This window comes from Nannobrachium achirus (genome assembly GCF_963921795.1).
Source record: "Nannobrachium achirus genome assembly, chromosome: 18".
NCBI lineage: Eukaryota > Metazoa > Chordata > Actinopteri > Myctophiformes > Myctophidae > Nannobrachium > Nannobrachium achirus.
Window position 1 is genome coordinate 38708685 of NC_137825.1, and position 23036 is coordinate 38731720.

General features: G+C 41.2%; 1 protein-coding gene across 1 annotated transcript; it reads left to right on the top strand.

Annotated features, from left to right (window-relative positions):
- Window positions 1-429: 429 nt before the first annotated feature.
- On the top strand, window positions 430-22049 carry LOC308302735 (MAGUK p55 subfamily member 3-like; the record flags this gene model as incomplete). The annotated part of the gene is made up of 19 exons (XM_080747021.1): window positions 430-466; window positions 3700-3818; window positions 5108-5185; window positions 5399-5479; window positions 8931-9068; window positions 9705-9786; window positions 10367-10452; window positions 10577-10651; window positions 11417-11613; window positions 12460-12524; window positions 13058-13075; window positions 13471-13512; window positions 15711-15770; window positions 16041-16199; window positions 16554-16634; window positions 17677-17770; window positions 18632-18740; window positions 20321-20440; window positions 21870-22049. The coding sequence occupies 19 exons, from the start codon at window positions 430-432 to the stop codon at window positions 22047-22049; spliced, it is 1821 nt and encodes a 606-aa protein (XP_080603147.1).
- Window positions 22050-23036: the final 987 nt, after the last annotated feature.

Here is a 23036-nt window from a genome sequence, read left to right on the forward strand (position 1 = left end):
CCTGACGGTAAACAATTTCAAACCTGTTCGTTATTGATGTTGCTGTTCACCTTCTTTTGTGTTGAAGAATTTTGTAACTAAAAGTGCTGTTAACCTCTTTTAAAGATTAAAAAATCTATAAGCTCATGTCGCGTTGCAGGTGAGCTTGTAGATCTGTTATTGTTTTTTTACTATTGTAGTATGTGAAAAAAAATCTTAAGATTTATCCCAAATGGGGACACTGTGGGTTATTGCGGTTAAACTGCCGTTGTAATATAGATTGTTTCGTATCACGTTACTAATACATGATTTCCTGTGGACTGTTTGTGTGTTTGTTTGTGCACAGCCTTGTCATAACCGAGGACAGGAGCAGCGGGAGGAGAGGACTCAGAGGAGCTGTCGTCTTTGTTCCCCATGTTCCTCCCATCTGCTCCCTCCAGCTCACTGTAAATGATTGAAGCCATGCCCATACTGTCTGCAAGCACAGGTAAAGTCAACAAGGGCGTCACAAGGGGGGGGGGGGGGGGGGGGGGGGGGGATTACTGAGTGGAGAGGCCTTAATTATTGTATACTTAAAGTTATACCATGTAACTTTTTTTATAAAACAAATCTTAAAATTGTCCTATTAACACCTTCTAAGCCAAGGGGGGCCCCTTAATGTTAAAACCGTACTATATCGCACATCCCCCCAGGGACTCTCAGCCAGGCCGTCTATTCCCGGACTTTGTCTTTAAAACCGGAATAAAAGCTTTTGATCCGAAAATCGGCGATCGTCTAACCTTCCCTAGTCACCACTCGTGCACTGATGGCTCATGCAGACCGTGCATGAAGCAGAGGTGACGTCAGCGCCTCTCCTTCTCCAAGGCACCTTCCACCCATCCGTTTACTGTCTACACACTCGAGCTCCTCCTGCAGCCATGCTTGGGGCTATGCTAGCGAAACTTTTCAGTTCTGTTCTTCAGTCACACATGGACTATTTGCGGGGACATTTACGTGAAAGGATCGCGCACGCGAAACGCACGGGGACATCGACGATCGGCCAAAACCCCCATTCTATCCCAACGGAGATCGAGAAAATCATGGTGAGTTACTGGCCTGGGGGGGAAAAAAAAAGAAAAAACAGCGGCGCTGTTCAAGATGGAGGGGCTGCGGGGTCATGTTTATAAACATAATATTATGTCTCAGATCACAATACAATAATAGAAATTTCACGGCTAATCTACCAACCACCATTCTATTTCGGACTGCAACGTGTTAACTGTTAAATCACTAAAGTTTTAGAACACCCACATTTTCAGCTTCTAAAGCCTTCTCTTTATATGTTTTCTATGATCCTGGCCGGGGACCGGATTTTGCGGCAAAATTACGTCATCTGCATCATCTGTATACGTTGTGTATACGTTGGCCAATCACATCGCGGATCATACACACATAATACACTACCGGCCAATCACAGCGTATCTGCCGTGTCTTCAGGAAGTAGCCTCACTCAGCTACAGTGTTTACCATGGTGAAGGATTCTTAACCTCTTAATCCCCAAATCCTGGCCAGAAAATTACTTTCTACCCCTCCACGGATTCGTATCGGTCGCGGTGGTTTGTGGCGCCGCTCCGGTGGTCCGCGGCGGTGGTCCGCGGCGGTGGTCCGCGACGACTCCGGGCGAAAAACGGCAGAAAAAAGCACTGACCACTAGTTTAGCAACTTACACAGTATAGCTTTAAGATATTGAAAAATAGCAGATATACAAGCTCACAGCACGGCACCTAAATGTGTGCAAATCTTTGAATATACACTATGTCATTTTTAAGTGAACATTTGTAACTCAAATTTTGCTTCTGGGGGGGTCCCAGTCCCAGGAACTAAATATTTTGAGATGGGGGTCCGTGGGCAATTTTGGGAGTCCTTCACATGAAGAAGTTTGAGCACCACTGACATAGAAACATAGGTTTTTCAAAAAACCTTAGAAGGATCTGAAATATTTAAAGACTTGCACAACTTTTCATGATTTTTCAAAAACTACAAGCCCGCAGCGTGGTGGCGCGCTGTGAGCTATTTTTCAATAGTTAAAACACAAAAGAATGCGTAATAATGCGTTCCCATGGGTTAAACCCCCCCCCCCCCCCCCCCCCCATGAAGAACATTCATGGGGGCCCGCAGTGAATCCTTGTACCCAGGGCCCAGAATTTGGTGCGACACCCCTGAAAGCCACGTCCAATCCGACGTTGGTTTAAAGTAGCCTCTCTGCATTATAAATATGGGTGCAGGCAGGTGCATACATGATGCATGTGTTACAACAACAACAGTCATGCATAATTGAGATGTTTTTCTAGAATGTGTGTATGATTTGTAATGAGTGTTTACAGTGTGCAGGAAATGTATATACAGTACAGTAGGCACCATCGAGGGAACTACAGTAAGCCTGCTTCCGCTCCCGCTTTTTATGAGCTCCTGTTGTTTTTTTCTTCTGGCCATATTGATATCTGACCTGTTATTTCTTGAAACTTCAACTGACGGAGCTTGTAGGACAAAGACTTTTAGCCACTTTTTACACCTCCAACCTGTATAGTAAACTATAATCAGTGACAATGCCGTACAGTAGGTCACAGACCATTTTTTATTGGCCATGACTCGAGTAAAAAAAAATGTGTTTATATATATATATATATATATATATATATATATATATATATATATATATATATATATATATATACATATATATATATATACATATATATATATATATATATATATCTTTTTTGATCATTTAAAAAGCTATACTTTTAAACATTATTCAAACAAAGAAACAAACACATCTCTTAGTTAGCTGAGCTGCCATGAGCTTTCAGAACAACTTTAATTCACTTACATTGTATACTGTAAGGGTGGGGAGGAGTGCTGTCTAACACACTGATCCAGTTTCTCAAATGTGTTGAGATCTGGTGACTGCAAAGGCCATAGTACATGATTCACACCTTGTCCAACCATTCAGTGACCTTTCCTGACCTGTGGGTGGGGACACATGCTTTTTTCCATGTCTGTACTATTGCCTAAGATTTTTCAGCAATGAACTCTCAAATATGCATCTGTATTTGTTATGAGGGTTTTATATGCACTGCAACCCTACTATAACATCCCTCTCTAAACTTTGTTGATGGGCTGTTCTTGCTGACACAGTCTGATCACGTCCCACATCCTCAGTCAACCAAGGAAGCGTTGCTCTCCTGTTTGTCCTTATCACACTAATGCACAAGCATCCCGATTGTTGAATGTGTGCTTCTGACCACAATTTCTATTTACTGACGTCTCTCCCACAGATCGAAATAAAGATGTCACTTTAGTCATTACTCCTATTGAACCAGTTGAGCAGTCTTTGTGACTGAAGCTCCCTGCCATCCACGCCCCAATAATGAAGCCACATTCAAACTCATTTAGATCATTTATCTCTTGGCAAGTTGATCCAAAAATCGAAGTCGAGAAGGCCTGCTTAGCATTTATATCCATGATAAGCAGCTTAATGGGTACTTGGGTAGAGAGACCATGTGGGAAATTGAAGGTCTCAAGTTCGATTCCCGGCACGGTAATATGTTGAGGTGTCCCTGGGCTAAACACTTTAACCCCTCTTTCCTTAAACCTTTTTTTAATGTGTTGTAGCACTTTGAGATTTGTTTTAAATGTAAAGTGCAATATAAATAAAATGTATTATTATTATTATGGTAGGTCTCCATGAGACTCTGGCTCTGCTCACATCTCAGCTGCATCCTGATGCTAACCATAAAGAGGACCTGGTGTTCCTCAAGGATGTCTTCAGTGAGAAGAGCCTCGGCTATCTCATGAAGGTACAAGCGCCCAGGGCTGTCACGATCGTGACATTTTACATGAGGATTTGTTGTCACTCAAATGATTAACGATTTAATTGTGTTTTTGTCGTTGACAATAGAGGGTATGCGCGTGACATCACTGTTGCTGGAAGTTATGTGGGAACACGCCTACTGAGTGGCAAAACACTAATTTCTGCCATTGACAGCCCATACATCCAAACAGAAAAGTCCTATCTGATTGTATTAAACAAAGTTAACTCACCAACATTGCGGCTGTACTGAAAGCTTGAATTATCCTCTTTCTATCTGCAAAGTTTTTGTTTCATAAAAATCCACCATAGGCATGTTATGAGCTACTTTCTGTCAAGACATTCTGTGCAGGTTTTTATTTTTCCAAGTGTCAGAGTTTGGAAGCACTTGTTTTCAACAACACAACATCCTGCTGCCTCTTGCATTATGTGCAAATTAGAAACAGGTGGTGCAGGGCCTGTTGAGTAATTTGTAACTAGCACTTCCAAACTCCAATGCTCCATGCTGCTCAATGTTTTGCCACTCAGTCTAGATTAGGGGGGCGGGTCCCAGTGGACGTGCATACCCTCTATTACATTCCTGTTTGGCTTGTAGTTGCACATGGCAGATATGACACATAAACTAAATATACAAAGAATTACTGACGTATTTGACAACTTAAAAAATAACATTGATGGTGGAAATAGCCGATCCACAAGCTCACAACGCGTCGCATCGCGACAAGTTGAGCTTGTAGATCTGCTATTTCCACTATTTTTTTAAATGTTCAAAAATATATGAACATTTTTAAACATGGAAACGACGATTGTGACAAAATAATTGTGATTATGTCAAATAATTGCAATTGAACGATTATGTAATAATTGTGACAAGGGCCTATTTATTATATTTGTCTGTCGGGCAGAAGCCCTACTTCCTTACAAGTTTCCCTGTCACCTATGGTGTCTCCCTGTCATCCATTGTATCAAACGTAGATAATAATTTGGTCACATACTTTTCATTGGTTCATTATCTATAAAACCCGCAGACACACTTATAGATTATTTATTTTTGCTACTTTTGTGTGACACTCTTGTGCAATGAAGTACGGTATTCATTTACGGGGGAGAAAAAACTGTTAAAACATAGAGATACAAGGTTGTCACAACGGGTTTTATGATGTGCTGATCGGTGGGAGTTGGAAAATACAAGATTGGAATGTGTGTGTGTGTGTGTGTGTGTGTGTGTGTGTGTGTGTGTGTGTGTGTGCGCGTGCGTGCGTGTGTGTTGGGTCACAGATCCATGAGAAGCTAAAGCAGTATGAGAAGCAGAGTCCTACCCCGGTTCTACACAGCGCCTCCTGCCTGGTGGAAGATGTAAGTGCAGTTCCAAGGCACACTAGGAATTCTCACTCTCACACTAACAACAAACAACATCAATGCAAATAAAACATTCCATTTCATTTTAATGGCATTTGAGACATGTCGATTGACATCGACACAAACATAATTTTACTGAATTGTTTTACATTTTGAAAATGCTTATTGTACATGTTTAACATTGTGTGATGCTGATGCTCCGCTCACCAGCTGGCAGAGGAGCTCCAGAGTGGACCAATGGAAGATGACGAGAGAGAACTGTTGCTGCTGCTGAGCACACCTCACCTCAAGGTACCGCTTAGTACTGACACTCATCTGTAGCTCCCAGTAGAACATTTTATTATTTTATGTTTTAATAGTTAAAGTAATAATGCGTAATAATGCGTTCCAAGTCTTAATGGGTTAAGGTGACAACGTTTAGGTCTCTCCACGCAGCTTCGATCGTTCAGCACACACAAAAGTGAAAACTGCACACTCTCAAACACACACACACACACACATGTAGCACACAAACCACCTTCCACTATTCACACGAAAATGCCTAATGACTAGTGCCACTTCCCATGTCTTTCTAATCAGACACCGCCACTCGTTCCGGTTGTTTGATCTCTTGAAAATCAGTGCGTCTCCCTTTTCTAAGCCGGTGGGTTTTCCCTCCCTCTTTTTAAGACGATCATCCATTACATAACACCAGCCAGCCGTGGTGCGGGGCTGTGTGTAAAGCCACCACGGTCTGTCAGGGTGCAGACATTCCTCCCTGGTCCCTAATCATAGTTATCAAGTGCTTATGCTCAGTTTAATGGTTTCTGGGCCTGACGGGTGGAAAGTGGATGGCAGTTTGTGACATTTACACTGTCATTTCCTAATTAGGAATGCTGTATTTCTGAAAGTAGCCCCCGGGAATGTGTTCTTTCTCTTCATTCCTCCATCCATTTCTCTTTTTATCCTTAGGATGGGTATATCCATCGACCCAACACTTTGGTCCCAAACAATATACTTTATCTAAATAAATACTGTCTGGATTGCTGTTTAATTGTCTACACTTTCATGAAGCCCAGATGAACCCTACCATCTTGGTGACTTTTCCTCTAAACGATACCATCAAGCAAAAAACCATTTGCATTCAACCAAATAGCATATCGATTTCCAAATATCCGATTTTACATTAAACTAGACTGTTGTCCAGTGTGTGATTTAGTATCATGTCAGTATCATGGTCAGTATCATGGTCAGTATAATCATAATGTCAGTATCATGGTCAGTACTCAGTATCATGGTCAGTATCATGTCAGTATCGTGGTCAGTATCATGGTCAGTATAATGTCAGTATCATGGTCAGTATAATGTCAGTATCGTGGTCAGTATCATGGTCAGTATAATGTCAGTATCATGGTCAGTATAATGTCAGTATCATCTCAGTATCATAGTCAGTATAATGTCAGTATCATCATGACAGTATCATGCTCAGTATAATGTCAGTATCATGTCAGTATCATAGTCGGTATAATGTCAGTATCATCATGACAGTATCATGCTCAGTATAATGTCAGTATCATGTCAGTATCATGGTCAGTATAATGTCAGTATAATGTCAGTATCATGGTCAGTATCATGGTCAGTATCATGCTACTATCATACTGTAACTGCTGTCTTGATTGCTGTAGAATTTCCTGTGCATCTTTATGCTCCCCAGACAATAACTTTGGTTACCTTATGGCATTTCCTCTTGTCCAGTACCACCTGTAGTCACAGGTCCTGACCTGTTGCACACACATATATATGTCACGGTTTGTTAGAGAAACAGGACGGTCGAGAAACGGAGCACTCGTCGTGCAGCACGGGGCGGAACGGAGCCGCTCGATTGTCCACGACATTGCAAGCGGCGCGCAGGCCAGCGGACCTTGGTCCTGCTCTTCGCCCCCGAGCACCACAGGTGCGAGTGGCCGCGAAGAGCGGGCCAGGGCCGCGCGGCCGGCGGAGCGCCGCGCGAGTTACGAAGCCGTGGTGAATGCAATCGTTATATTTATGCCCAGGCCGTAAGGCCTGGGCAAGCCCACGATAAACGCCCTGTCCAAGTGACTACAATGGAGCTAATGGCTAAGCTAGGCTAGGCTAGGCTAGTAAATAAAGTCGCAAATAGTCGCAAACGAGTGACGTCAGCGCCTTCACTAGTGAATGGCTGTCGTCGCCACCTGGTGGTGATTGGTGTGTGGTGAACGACAAAACAAGCGCTCTTACATAGAACGTCCTGAGTTACCCAAACATCCGGTAACATATATATAGATATCTGCAGATTGCCATGATGAAACCTTATGCACTCAGAAAGGACAAACATGAACCCACTGATAATGGTGACCCCATGGCCTTTCCTTTTAGATTTTTGATCTGATTTATTTAGCACATAAAAAAACAGTACACAAACTATACTATAGGAGGGAAAAGTGCCAGGATGAGAAGCTCAGAGAGCTTATACGAGGCCTCTACCCACAGTATGTATAACACGATAATAAACATTAGTAGGACATGATTTGCAAACAACAATTAGCCAACAAAGTTGGTACGCATCATGATTATATATAATTACAATTGCCATGATTGCATCATACATACAAACATTGGCAACATAGTTGAAATACATGATTATACCTGATTACAAAGGACACCATTACTGATAATAATCATTTCCAACTTGCTGAGCACATTCATGTTCCCTGGGATGAACCCTGGCTATTTGAGTGACCCTCTGAGCTATCCTCTAGCAAGCGCCATCCTCAGGCCTTAATACCCACTTTTCACACAAGGAGATATGTCCGAATCTAAATGGCAGATCCTGGGATGATCCCTGCTGATTTTGGTAATCCCACGGCTTTTCCTCTGGCATCACAAGCAAATGCACTCACTGTGCCAGTGTGTGCGTTTGTTTGTTTGTATCTGTGCGTGTGCTGACCGAGTTGTATATACTCAAGTATTTCAAAGTATGGATTACTAAGTATAGCCTACATTTTCAGAAATTGTCAGAACTTGTCCAAAATGTTCTGAAATTGTCAGAACAGCAGATCTGTTGTGAACTTGTAGATTGGCTATTTTCACTATATTTGAAACAGGGTTTCAAGTGGTTCATTAATAATATATTGTCCTTCCCTTCCAAAAGTGTAGTGGAGTCAAAAGTACAATATTTGTCAAATGTAGTGGAGTGAAAGTCATCAGCTTGCAAAACAAATTAAAATAAAAAACGACTCAAAGTACAGTACTCAAGTAAATGTACTTAGTTACTGTCCACCACTGATAAAAAGTCTCCTCTGTGCATGTGTCCTTCAGTAGGGATGGGTATCGTCTGCGATACTTTTAATGGTAAAGATTGGATGACATCGATACTATCGGGTATCGGTTCACGTAAAAACGAACGATACCTCGTTTCGATACTTTGGAACGCACCCCTGGCCGGTCGCATCTGTAACAGTTGGGCTACTGAGAGTTTAATGACTGCTTTATAGGCTACACTCGTTACTGTGAAAATAGCCGACAATAGCCTATAATGTTTATTATTATGATGATTATCCAACGTCTATACTCTCCGCTCCGCCACACTGTGTGATCATCATCATCACAACTGCTCTACCGCTGGGGTAGAGCAGTTAAACTTAAATAAAAAGTATCGAAAAGGGTATCGTATCGATTCCCAGGTATCGAAAAAGGTATCGTATCGATTCAAAGGTGAACGATACCCATCCCTATCCTTCAGGCAGTGCTGTCAGCTCATGACACGGTAGCCCAGAAGAACTTTGACCCCGTCCTGCCGCCACTGCCTGATGACCTGGATGATGACCTGGAGGAGGAGTCAGTGAAGATAGTCCGCCTGGTCAAGAACAAGGAGCCGCTGGTGAGACCATGACAATATTAATTCATTAAAGGGATAGTTCACCTAAAAAAATACATACTGTATATACAGTATATCTGTTTTTCTATTGATTACTCACCTCATTCGTTTTTGTCGCATTCCTAAGCCAATATTTTGAGAAGACTCTTTGTGTCTCCATAGGGAACCACTGCTAGTCACAAATTATTGGCTTAGGAATGCGACAAAAGCAAAAAAATATCCATGAATTCAATTCGAGTTAAGTTCACCTCCTCATTGTTACGGCCGGACTACACCAAAAAATGCGCACATACGCGCGTACTGTCCGTGAAGGCGCTCGCGTACGCGTAAAGGCTACACCAAGGAGGGAGTATATGTGAGGAAGACCAGATAGTTTGTGTACAAAACGCATGCGCGTGCTTAAAAAATAGAACCGATCCTATTTTTAGGGAATGCCTATCCGTGGTTCGCGCTATCCGTACGCCTGGTGTAGCCGGCTGAATTGATATACATTGGATCTATCCAAAACGCGCATACTCACGCATACGCACTGACACGCGCGAAACGGCTTGGTGTAGTACGGCCGTTAGGGAAACTTTGGATGAGTAAAGTGAAGGCTAGAGTCGTGTGTGTGTTTACTGGGTTGGTTGTATCTTCCAGGGGGCAACAATCCGAAGAGACGAGGCAACAGGCGCTGTGATTGTGGCCAGAATCATGAGGGGAGGGGCCGCTGACCGCAGTGGTGAGAGCAATAACACATGATGGCACACATTTCTGCATGTTAAGTATTTGTTTGTTATTGCTTTGTATAAAAAAATCGGAAAGACAATGATTCAAAACAACATTCTGAGCTACATGCTTGAGTGACACAAGAAGTTTGTATGTGTGCGACCTTAAACCAGGGGTGAATTCATCTCTGCTCTTAGAGGATGGATTAATTTCACAGCAAATTGAACTCAACAGGACTTATCAATTACTGATGAAGTGATAGGAGAGATGATGATGCTGTGGCCTTCCGCTAAAATGGAAGTAGTTCACCACAACTGTCAACAGAGATGAAGTCTTTGAGATTAGTGCTACAGGATTGCGTCTTGCGAGATTACAAATGAGGCTTGTTCGTTGCCATGGCAATAACATCCCCTTTATGGTGATGGAAAACATTATCATTCTGTTTAGCTCATAGCTGGGGCTTATGTTTGGAAAAGAATCTGTGCTCTGGATAATGTGCTTTTTGCACTCTTGTGTGTGTGTGTGTGTGTGTGTGTGTGTGTGTGTGTGTGTGTGTGTGTGTGTGTGTGTGTGTTTGCTTTTTTTCCCCCCAGGCCTGGTCCATGTCGGGGATGAACTTCGAGAGGTCAATGGAAATCTGATAATACACAAAAGACCAGATGAAATCAGCCAGATTCTGGTAAAGGCAGCATATAAATTGGTTAATTTGCATTGTAATATCAATCCTTTTTTCAATGCAATTATTCAATGATGGCCAGCTGATGACTCATGATGATATCTCTCTCTATATTTCTTCTTACCAGTCCCAAGCCCAAGGCTCCATCACCCTCAAAATCATCCCAGCCGTCATGGAGGAAGACAAACTAAAAGAAAGCTGGGTAACCACATTGTGATTCAAAGATAGCTACAAGCTCACAGTGCATCGGGATGCATTGTGAGCTTTTATTCAAGTACATTTTGAATTCCGGACTTTCACTTGTAACAGAGTATTTCTATATTGACGTACTGATAATTTTACTTGTAAAATGTCAAAGTAAAAATAATAAATGTGAGTACTTTTTCCACCACTGTTGTGTAGGAGAGTAACGTTGTCAGTTGTCAATTCCTCCATCAAACAAGCTAAATAAGTGTGACAAGCTTCAGTGGGGACAGTTAAACACATGATTTCCTAATTTCCATTGCCAATTCCGGATTCGCCGCCAAATTAATTACACTTTCTCCAAAACACAGACTATGAGCTATATTTCCGTTCATGCCTTACCCCTTATCCTTAAACGTCTTTGCCTTTTTTTCTATTTTGAAAAACCTTTCAAAATACTTAAATTAGCCGACGCTTTTAGATCAGCTATTTGAAATATTTAAAAATATTTTTCAAAATAGTAAAAAATGGCAAAAGAGTTTAGGGATAAGGGGGGTAAGGCATGGAAGAAAATAGAGACCTATATCTATAAACTATATATATATCATAAACGATACAAAGCCAACTACCTGACACATTGCCAGAACTCTTTAATCTAACCTTGGATCTAGGTCCTTACAGATGTCTTACAGTCGTACCAACGGATGATCTCCTATGAGTAACATTATCTATTGATCCCAACGTTTTTAGTCAGCTGAGTAATTCTCTCTGCATACCCCTCCAGGTTTACCTGCGGGCTTTGTTTGACTACACGCCATTCGAGGACAAGGCCACGCCCTGTCAGGAGGCAGGACTTCCTTTCAAGAGGGGTGACGTCTTGCAGGTGGTGAGCCACGATGATGCCACGTGGTGGCAGGCCAAGAGAGTGGGCGACGCCAACCTGCGCGCTGCCCTCATCCCTTCCACACAGTTCCAAGAGAGGTTAGGAAAGATCTACTCTGCTTTTCACATGAAGAACCACATCTAGGGTAAAAAGTTCAAGTTGTATGTCTGTGGCAGGCGGATGGCTGGATTATGCCCATATATGGAGATGCCTGTGGTTGTTTTTGAGCGGTGCTCCTTGAAGGAGCTAAGCTCCAACATCTCTGTCCGGGATCTGAAGCGTGGCCTACATCTGACCTACATCTTGGCTTAAAGTGCTCAAAGTTTGTTGTATGCCAAAAGAAAAAAAAAAAAAAACGGGTTCTGAAGTGTGGCCTACATCGTGGCACAAAGCTCTCAAAGTTTGTTGTACGCCCTGGATCACATTGGCCAAGCTTCACAGAACGCTTAATGAAATTAACTCAAATAGCACCACTCACTTAAATTGTGCTTTTTATCATAATTAATTAATGATGAATAAATTCTACTTCACTTGACCTTGCCATCACAGCACTGATGACATCATGCAAATCTGCATTGTTATGCAACGGTTGACGCCAGCACAAGAGGGGGGAGAAGGGAGGGGAGGGAGAGGGGGAGTGAGAGGGGAGGGGAGGGGAGGGAGAGGGAGAGAGGGTGTGAGAGAAGGAAAGAGAGACTATTTCACGCAAAATAACCCAGCCAATGATGGGTACTGAAACCTGAACACACCTCTTTACATCATTGTAATAACACTGGCAACGCAGGTCAGGAATTTTCAGTCAGTAATTTAATGTTCAAGAATCAATTTTCATGTCTGAGTTTGAGTGTTGAGTCAACCTTCCCGAAAGCTTCCTCAGCTTCTGATAAAAAATTGAATAACAATAATGTCTTGCTTATGCTTTCATGCTTTTTATTTTTCCACAGGCGCCTGAGGTACAGAATGAAAATGGGGACTTTCCCAGCCCCTGTATCTCCAAAAACACCCACATGTAAGCTGTTTTTATCCTGGTTATTCATACTAACATTAGCAGTATTCTGGGATATACCAAAATACCAATTATACTGTACTCCATAATGCATAAGTGCAGTATGGATGTTCACAAAGCTGTTTACAAATACCACAGCATGCGTTTACAAAAACTGGAGACATAGAAAGACCGATTAGAAGAAGAGAAATTAAATTAATCTCTCAAAATGTATAATCTGCCATTTCGCCTGGTACTTTTGACCATTTTTAAGTGAGATAAACAATTCACCATCTCATGACTTGAGATTGTTTATTGAGGTGGAAAGTTCAGCTCCTTTCCTGAAACTATTTTCATCATTCCATATTGTAGCCAAACCAACTTTCCCCTTGTTCATATCTGTGTAGCTCAACTGGCCTTTTGCTATTCAATACTGTAGAAAATGATGCATTAAATGCATTTGGTTTTGTTTAATTTTAACATTATGACTCACTACTACAGTATAATGTTTGTCATACTCTGCTGTTCTTCATTACCTCCTTCACTGCTAACCTCAGATGATCGGACAGAGAGAGGTAGGTGGCCCGTGAATCAGCTATTTTCTTACAGACAAATTTTAAAGTAGGGCTTAAGTGGTTAAAAGCCTTTCTGCTCTTTCTCTCTCCCCCTCTTTCGCTCTCTCTCTATCTCCACACACACACACACACACACACACACACACACACACACACACACACACACACACACACACACACACACACACACACACACACACACACACAACCATTGTTATCCCTCCCTTGACTTGCCTTCATATTATGCACTCCACTCCCCACACACCACTTGCCTGTTCCGTTCTCTCCTCCCCTCCTCCTCAGAGCCTTGACTGACAGACCTCACTAAAGCATCCCTCCCTCCCTCCCTCCACCTCTTACCCTGTCTCTCTCTCTCCCTGCTTGCCTCCCTACAGAAGACTGTGACAGTGAGGGCTCTCTGAGTGGACAGGACATAGGTGAGGAGGCATGATGATGCAACAGCATTGTAGAACCATCACCGGCCACAGCTTAGCTCACCTCTACATCACGCCAACAATTCTACTGTGTATATTATGTTCCTGTCGGGCAGAAACCCTGGTGTCTCTAGATAGATAGATGGATAGACAGAGCTTTTATTCAAATACATGCAGTTGTCATAGCAGCAGTATGGCGGAAGAAAAAAGATCAAACCTCGGTTTGAAGTGAAGCGGTGAACTTTTATTCTATGTGTTCTAGAGTTATGAACTCTGTGATCTATACATTCTTTATATATTCTGAATTCTACATTCTTTATATATTCTGAATGAATTCTGAACTGAAATGACCATATATGGACATGGGACACACATTATGCTTTTTGAAAAAGCCTATTCATTCTGGACTGATATTCTGGACGTAAGGGACAGATAAAACCTGTTCATTCTGGACTGAAACAACCATATATGGACATGAGGTGACAGACATTTTGTTTTCGAAAAAGCCTGTTCATTCTGGACTGAAATGACCATATATGGACATGTTACACACATTTTGTTTTTGATAAAACCTGTTCATTCTGGACTGAAATGACCATATATGGGCGTGGGACACACAAAGCCACTCATTGGAAGCGGTTTTCACCGCTTCAAAAATACATGTACGGGTAGAGAGAAGAACACAAATACAATATAAAATAAGACATGTAATCTTTATACCTGTCTGTGGGTATGTGGGTATGTATGTGGCCAAATATGGGGTGAGTATGACGTTCATATTCACTCCATATTTTTGTTTGCACTTTACGTATTCTTCGGAAAGTGACGCAAATTATGGGGCCAGCCAACGAGGAGAAGGTAACGCAAAATGACTAGGCGATGGCTAGATGAGTGCACAAGATGCAAGTTGGCACCTCGACAGAGTGCAGTCTAGTTATTATTTCCCTACTTTAAAAAAGAAAAATCGCACCAGTGTGAAGTGAGCGGTGTTGATGATGATGATGTGGACAGGATAGACCCACATGACATCTCATCATTATATTGTCCAATCAGAAAAGGGACATGAATTCGTAATACGTTTTTGATACACTGTCCATATTGCATGGACATACACACAAAGTCACGTATTGGAGAGGCTAGTCCCGCTCAAAAATAAAAATATTTCCCCTAGGACATCCGCAAACTGGGGTTTGCCAGGTTGGAGTTGGATTGTATTAATATTTAACAAAATTAAAAATACTAAGAAAAGCTTGTGATTAGATAATAACTACTTTGGATCACAGGTTATTTTTCTAATTTCCATGAAAAGTAGCGGTTTTGGACACAAGGTTTCTGACCAACAGTGACAATAAGCAATGCCTTAATGCTACGTGCCTTAAGATTTTTGATTTAGTGAATTGTGGGCAATTGCTTAGGGAGGAATCATCTCTTGCGGTTTTGATTCGTCCAAGTAATGTTTTGTGTGGATTCAGTTTTGGACAGTAGACCTTGGTGTCGGGTTGTCGGCCCTTTGAATCAACATGTCGCTTTCAATATGACTATAAAACCACTCTGTAAGTGTGGTTTTAAAGACGGAATCAATGCAAGAGCAGCTACAGTGTTTGCCTGCACCCCTTGTTCCATTCAAAGGGCACGGCTGCGGATTCTGGGAGTTTCCTGTGACATCCCTTTGCATTTTAGCGTTGAGTTTGAAACATCAGTTGAATCAAAACTAAAAGGTGTTACCGTTATGTGCTATGGATGTGGTTTGTTGCAGTGTTAATTTTGTTGACTAAGACTAAAAGACTATAAGACTAAAAATATTCGACTAAGACTAGACTAAAACTAAATGGTGTTATTCAAAAGACTAAGACTAAATCAGAATGTGCTGTCAAAATTAACACTGGTATTTAGAGTTTTTTAGTTGTGGTAATAAATTGCAGTGTGCTTGCTTGTTTGTTGGTGTGCTCTTTTTCAAAATAGTGTAACTCTTGAATTCCACTGTGCTACTGTTCCTCATAGCAGCTCATATACCCTTTGCTGTGCTTCACAAGTGATCTTATCTTCATGCGACATGCTTTGTTTTTCGGGCAAAGCGTTTCTTGCATTGCCGGCGCAGCAATTTATCGCATGGCTACCAAGCTTAGCTCCTGCTTCTATTTGCTGGGATTAAATGAATTGACATTGGGCTGTTTGAATAAATGGTCTAATGCTAGTTGTAGTTTCTCCTAAGAGTAAGGCGGCTCGTGTCTCCTGTGCTTTCTCATGGGATTTATACGCAGGTACCCTTACTGACTTCTATTGGTGTCATTCAGTGTGTTTGTCTCATTGCTTTATCGTCTGGCAGGAGTATTATTAGGATTTATTAACATTAATGTGTGTTTGAAAGTTTTTCTATTTATTTAGCTGACTTTTCATAATTTTAGTTTTGGTTGAAAGTGGCACATCAGACTTCTAGTACGGTTGTCCAGAGGGTTTTTAGTCTGTCCATCTCACCTGTCTGTCTGTCTGTCTGTCTGTCTATCTGTCTGTCTGTCTGTCTCGGATCACAGCTGGCCTGCGCAGAAGTTTCCGTCTCAAAAAAGACCGCCAGGGTTCACCAGGAGAACCTGGCACTCCGGTGGCCACACAGACAGACTTCCTGATCTATGAGGAAGTAACGCGATATCAGCCAAGTCCGAATGACAGGCCCCGCCTCATCGTGTTGATAGGTTGGTCCAGCTTTGCTCGTTACTTTAAAACAAAATGCGTGTAAAATGTTCGTTCCATGATGCATACTGTAACTTAACCACTTTCAACCTGGTGTCCCAATTTTGGCATTTAGGCTATAGGTGAAGATTTTCAAACGATTACAAAAATGTCCAAAATATATATATATATATATATATATATATTTATATATATATTTAAAGAAGATTGCAATGTGCTGTGTGCTTCCGCTATCCGTCATTAAACAAAGTACATGGGACATAAGTGTTTAACTGTGCTGCTTCTCATTATATGATGTGTGCGTGTGTGTGTGTGTGTGTGTGTGTGTGTGTGTGTGTGTGTGTGTGTGTGTGTAGGTTCCCTAGGCGCCAGGCTCAATGAACTCAAACAGAAGGTGATCTCAGAGAACCCTAGACGATGTGGAGTGGCTGTGCCTCGTGAGTCTGTCTGGCTCTTTTAAAACAGATATATCTTGTATATTATAAAGGTAGTGGCTCCTGAATGAGTATCAATATCATGACACGGTATCATTGCGTCAGCAAGCTGATATGCCAACTACATTTGGATAAAGTGGTTGTTCAGGCATTATATTGGTGTGGCCAGGGTATGGATCTGGGGGGTGAGGTGGTTAGCCAGATGAGATTGTGTGATCTCGAGCTCTTTGATTCAGAGCTTGTTTTGGATAGGAGCCATGAGCTAATATAAACTCAGCACAAAAAGAAAGGAAACTTGACTTCGGTTCATTATATCTCCCCTTTAATAATACCATTTGTATTGTGTTTATCGTTGATACGTCATCCTTTACAATGAGGTACAGCTTGTAAGCATCGTGCATTCAAGGCATGAGCTACACAGCCAAACGTGTGGGTAGCGCCAACCAACATTTTGCCAAAATGGCTTGCAATACTGTTCTGCTGGCTTCCCTGACACTGAGCTTAAAATGAACAAAGTGTGAAAATATGTGTTGTTTTTTCTTTTCCTTATTACTGTGGGAGATTGCAATCATTCAATGCACCAAGCAAAAGGTATTATTAAAGGGGAGATATAATGGACCGAAGTCAGGTTTCCCTTCTTTTTGTGCTGAGTTTTACAAATGTTGAGTCCTCATACTGTAGGTACACAAACTGCATGAACACACTATAAACGGCACAGCAATATGCAGGTCCTATGTTGTTATTTTCTGCTTTTGAAAAGAAAATAGGTTATTTTTCATTTTTAGAATGACACATATAGCACTGTTCAAATTACCTAAAAATATGTTAATTAAGTGAATATGGCCACTTGCACGTTGACCAAAAGTGCCTCCGGGAAATATTGCTGTTTATAAGAAGGGTGGATCAAAATACACACCCAGGTTTATTTTTCTTTTCTTTTTTACAACAGTACCTACTCAGCAGGCATTATGCATTTGTGCACCCCATCACACATCCATGAAGAAACATTACATTGTCTTATTCCTTTCCATGTTTCGACCCACAGATACCACTCGACCCAGGAAGAGTCATGAGAGAGAAGGAGTAGAGTATCACTTCATTACTAAAGCAGCCTTTGATGCAGACATCCACAATAACAAGTGAGTCCTCAAATTGAACATGACGGGGATTTTAAACAACATAAACCCCAGTGTCCCTCGTCTGGGCATGTCCTAATAGGCGAACATTCTGCGAAAATAGGCGAACATGCAGCAAAACAGGCAAATTGCTGATCTAAAGGCTCACAAAACTCACAACTTATAGATTGCTATCTTTGCTATTTGACAAATCTTATCTTTATAATCAATGTTTTTCTAATTTGAGGAGAGATGGAGTGCATGGGTTCGATTCCCGCCGGGGGACGCTGTGGGCACTGGCGGCAGAGGCACTTCCTCCCTCCGCGTCATCAGCGCTCACACCCTAGGTGGGGTTGGCAATAGGGCCTTTCTGTGTGGAGTTTGCATGTTCTCCCCATGTCTCCTAGGGTAGAAACCCTCACAAAAACATGCAGTAACCCTGGTCTCAATAATGCCTCCCCCTGGCCAGCCGGGGCACCTGATGGAGGGGAAAGGAACTGGTTGGAATAACGTGTTCCTTCCACGCGCTACGTCCAAACCAGGGAAATCTCCACTCTGTCAGGTGAAAAGAAGCAACTTAGACTCCTCATGCATAGAAGGAAGCATGAGGTCAGTCAGTTGCGTGGCAGAGGGAGAGCAGAGCCCAGGATTACATAGGCAATTGGAACTGGGTGAAAAAAAGGGTTACAAAAATCGTGGGATAAAAATTTAAGTTTAAATAAAAGAGATGGAGTGCATAGACTGTTATCAGTCATTGTAGTGTGAATATTAAACTTGTTAGAACAGTACAGTACACATTCACAATCTGTGTCACCCTACTACCCTCAAGAACAGCTTATATAGTCGCATTGTGGGCAAGTTCTCATGATGATTTTTTTCCTGCAGATTCATTGAATATGGGGAATATAAGGACAACCTGTACGGCACCAGTCTGGATTCCATTCGCAGCGTATTAGATAGAAACAAGGTGTGTCTGGTGGACGTGCAGCCAGAGGTGAGTATCATATTAACAACATTTATACATTTATACGCTTTAGTCGGGTATAATATATATATATATATATATATATATATATATATATATATATATATACTTTTTTTTGTTGAGCGGTGCTAACCGCTCCTATAGACCGCTTTTTTACCAAAACTATGATGTCACAAATGATGATGACATGAGTTCGCTAGACCAATGAAACACTTCGATTCTGTTGATCTGTCCATGATGTCATAGTCACATAGGCACCCGATTGGTTAACCCTGATTTAGAACGCGTTTAGGCCACGTAAAATACGTCATAACGCGTTTAGGCCGCGTAAAATATGTCATAATGCGTTTAGGCCGCGTAAAATACGTCATAAAAATTATTGAGCGGTGCTAACCTTGAATTTCAAAATTGAGATGAATATCACTTATAAGCGATAAAATAACCACACTTTTAGACAGACTGTGGAAAATCTTACAGGTTATAAATGATAAGCAGCTAATACAAGTTTAAAATACAAATGAACAAATATATTCATCTTCTGGCCTCTTCTCGCCTCTCTGGAGGTAAATAAGGTCACTTATCATTACACTATGACACTCTTACAAGTTTCAATCCGTAGCTTGGTCAACTAACTGATGAGAAATGACGATAAAGACTTATATAGTCTGAGCAGACCTCTAGACTGACATCATACACAACAAAAAGAATATTGCCATGCATGCCTATCAACACTGATTCGCGCAGGAATTAGTTTGCACCGCTCACTTCGCACAGGTGCGATTTTTTTTCATTACTTTTGTGTGACGATCTTTATCATATTTATTTATTTGGCTACAACAGGTTACATGTATCATAACATTGTTTTAGAATTTAAATTTTGTGTGACACTCTTGAAGAAAAGAAAATACATAAAATTATGAAATTTGGAGATATAAGGTTTCTGCCGGACAGCAACAAAATCAGAATTACCATAGTTACCACGTTCAGCTCACAGGATGCTAGCTGAGGCAGTTACAAGTTTCACCTTGAAGGGGAACTAAACCATAAGACACTGAATTTGCTGCCATACAAAGTAAAAGTATTCCTCAAGCTAAAATAATCTTAAAGGCAAGCTAGCCTGACGTTGGCACTCTTTGACGCAAGCATAGTAAACAACACAACTGCAGCTAATATGAATAATACTAACAAACATATAGTCAACAAGTTTTTGGGTCATATTGGCAGTGCACACCTGACTCTTAAATGCCCATTTTTTAATGAATTAGCTGCAGCTGTCTTGCTTACATGTACAAAGTTAGCCTTTGCCATAATACTACGAATTTAATCTGTCAAATAGGTATTTATTTTGTAGCCTATAACCTTTAAAACTTGTATTGTGTACAAGAGACATGGTAGGCTACTGTACAGTATAACTCAATTTCCAAGAGAGGGATAATTAAAGACTTTCACCCAGGCATTTGGGCATGTCATTATAATTTTCCTTTGGCTTACATTTTCCAATAGTGAAAATAGCCGATGTACAAGATCACGTGTCGCGATGTGACATATTGTGCGCCGTTTGATGTGCTATTATTTTGCCCTCTTAACAGGCATTAAAGACACTACGTACTGCTGAGTTCAAGCCATATGTTATCTTTGTGAAGCCTCGGTTCCAGGACAGCCAATGCAGGCGGGCCGGTTCGTCCACTTCACTTAGTTCTTCCATCACGGTAAGTTAGAACAGGGCTATTATGTTAGTTATTATTTAGTCACTTAGTCACTTTTTTTTGCTTAAATATCTATAAAAATCAAAAGTTTTAAATGCTTTAAATTTGCCATCCCTATTTTGGAATGATATTCCCCAGACTAATGCAAAAATAGTTCTACAAACTCACAAATTGTGAGCATTTAAACTTTTGTGTAACACCGTCTCATACAACTCGGTATGAAAAGATACATGGATACAAGGGTTCTGCCCGACAGTGACGGCTTATTTGTTCTACGTCAGTGGTTCCTCCTAATTAAGAATACATAGCCTGGATAAGAGTTGGTCATCGATGTCCGCACTTAGTTTCAATCATTACTTAGTTTCAAATCATTAGTTTACATTTACAGCAGCAAAGAGAAGAGACTACGATAACTATAAAGAGACCAAGGGGCCTTTCTCACCCAAAGTCCGCTTAGAAGGTCCGGATCAGGGACCAAATGTTTACATTGTTGCATTTTGAATTTGGTCCGGTTAGCGTTCACATGGGACTTTTGTTAAAAGAACCAAATATGAGAATGGCATGTACACTCACTTAGTCCGGCAAAGCATCTGTCACTTTTTAAGCACTTTAACCATCTTTTTATTGGTACTTTAGCTAATCAAAAATAGCAGATCTACAAGCTTAGTGCAGCACTGTGAAAATGTGTGCAAATCTTTGAATAGATTTCTTTAAAGTAACTCATTTGTAACTGCTTCTGGGGGTCCCCGGAACAAAATATTTTGATGGGGATCCGCGGTCAAATACATATAATTCTAGAGGTCCTTGACATTTAAAAGTTAAAGCACCACTGATATAGAAACATGCGTTTTCCAGAAAACCATTAGGATCAAGAAGACTCATAGAAGATTTTTAGGATCGGCCTCAGGTCTGAATAGTTTAAAACCCTCTAAGGCCCAAAAATAGAAATACTTGAAATAAAAAATTTAAAAAAATCAGATGGTGTTGTAGGAGTCTTAATCAGAGGAAAATGTAATGTTTAAAAAAAATGTTTTTGTAAGGTTTTATAGCCATAAATCATAAATCATGCTCTAATTTACATATGGGGGATATTTTTCACACTAATAACATGTACATGTTCTAGACATTCTAATGATCACCAAAAACGACTTATGTTTTTGTGAGGAATAGCTTCCATGAAAAAGTGAGATGTTGTTCGTCAAAACTCTGGAATGTCAGCCCCTGTGGGGGATATTTATATGGAAATATTGTGGCCAATGGCATTGTAATACTAAACAATAGAATCCAATGGTGATGTTTAGGTGGTAGGGGGAGCTAAAATAAAATGATTTAAACCTTTTTTTGGATAAAATACAAACGTTGTAATATTACAACAGTGGGCTCTAGAGGGTTTTAAGTAGCATTTGGAACAGTATCCCTGGTTTGCTTGCAGGGGGAGGACCTCCAGGAGATGAGGCAGTCGGCGGAGCAGATGGACGAGCGCTACGGCCACTGGGTGGACCGCATCCTGGTCAAGGAGGACCCGGTCAGTGCCTTAGCTGAGCTCCAGGCCATGCTGGAGAGGGTGGAGGCCGTGCCCCAGTGGGTGCCCACATCTTGGGTCAGGACCTAGATTACAGGTCATGAACGATGGAACTCTGAACTGGACTGGTTCAAGCCCCCAACAGTAGGACTGTTGTGGTGCCCCTTGTGAGGGACAGAGGTGAATTGGTTGAGGTTCCTCCTGTCAGGAACCTGACGGATGATTTGGACCATCCAGTGTTCACTGCCATACTACTACTACTACACCCATTCCCTGAATGAACGTCTGTGTGATGTTAGGACGAGTGGAGGTTAGTACCATAAAGCAGTGGTTCTCAAAGTGCCCCCCCCCCCCCCCGTGGTCCTTTAAGAGGGTTCCAGGAGGTCCCCTGCTAAATTTGTTAATGGAACATGAACAGCTTAAAAGCTTTTATCTATTTTCAACAAAAAGATCTTGAAACATTCTGATTTTAATATTTTTTAAACATTTTAACACTAAATCTTGTTTCTTGTGCCAGGGGTCCCTGGCACAAAATCTTTTCAGATAGGGGGTCCACAGGATAATCCACATTCATTTGGGGGTCTTTTGTTTGAGAACCACTGCCATAAAGGAACACTTGAGCTGGGCTTTTGAGTAACATTAGTTTTGTCAATTTGAGATTAGCGTAAGAATAGATACATACACACATTGTAAATGCTACAGTAAATGTATCTAAACCGTAACTGTTGTCTCTGGCAACAATGTAACCAGTCTGAAAGGGCATGTTATAGCTGCATGCAGGCCAAAGCTAAAAGCTTTAAAAAAAGGGCTTAATTGAAAGAAATGCTGTTGCCGTATTGGAAAATGTATATCTAGTACAATATATACTGGAACATCAGTGTGTGTTGTGTCAAAGTAAGAATATGAACATTTCACATGATAGATCTGTCAAACTGTAAAGTGAATAAATGTTCATACAGTGTTCCATGCTAGGAATATTTTGTGCTTAAATGTGAATCTGTATCGTCACAACCGATTCATCAAATGTCCCACAAATAAAAAGAGAGAACAAGAGAATGCATTTTCAATGTGTCATTG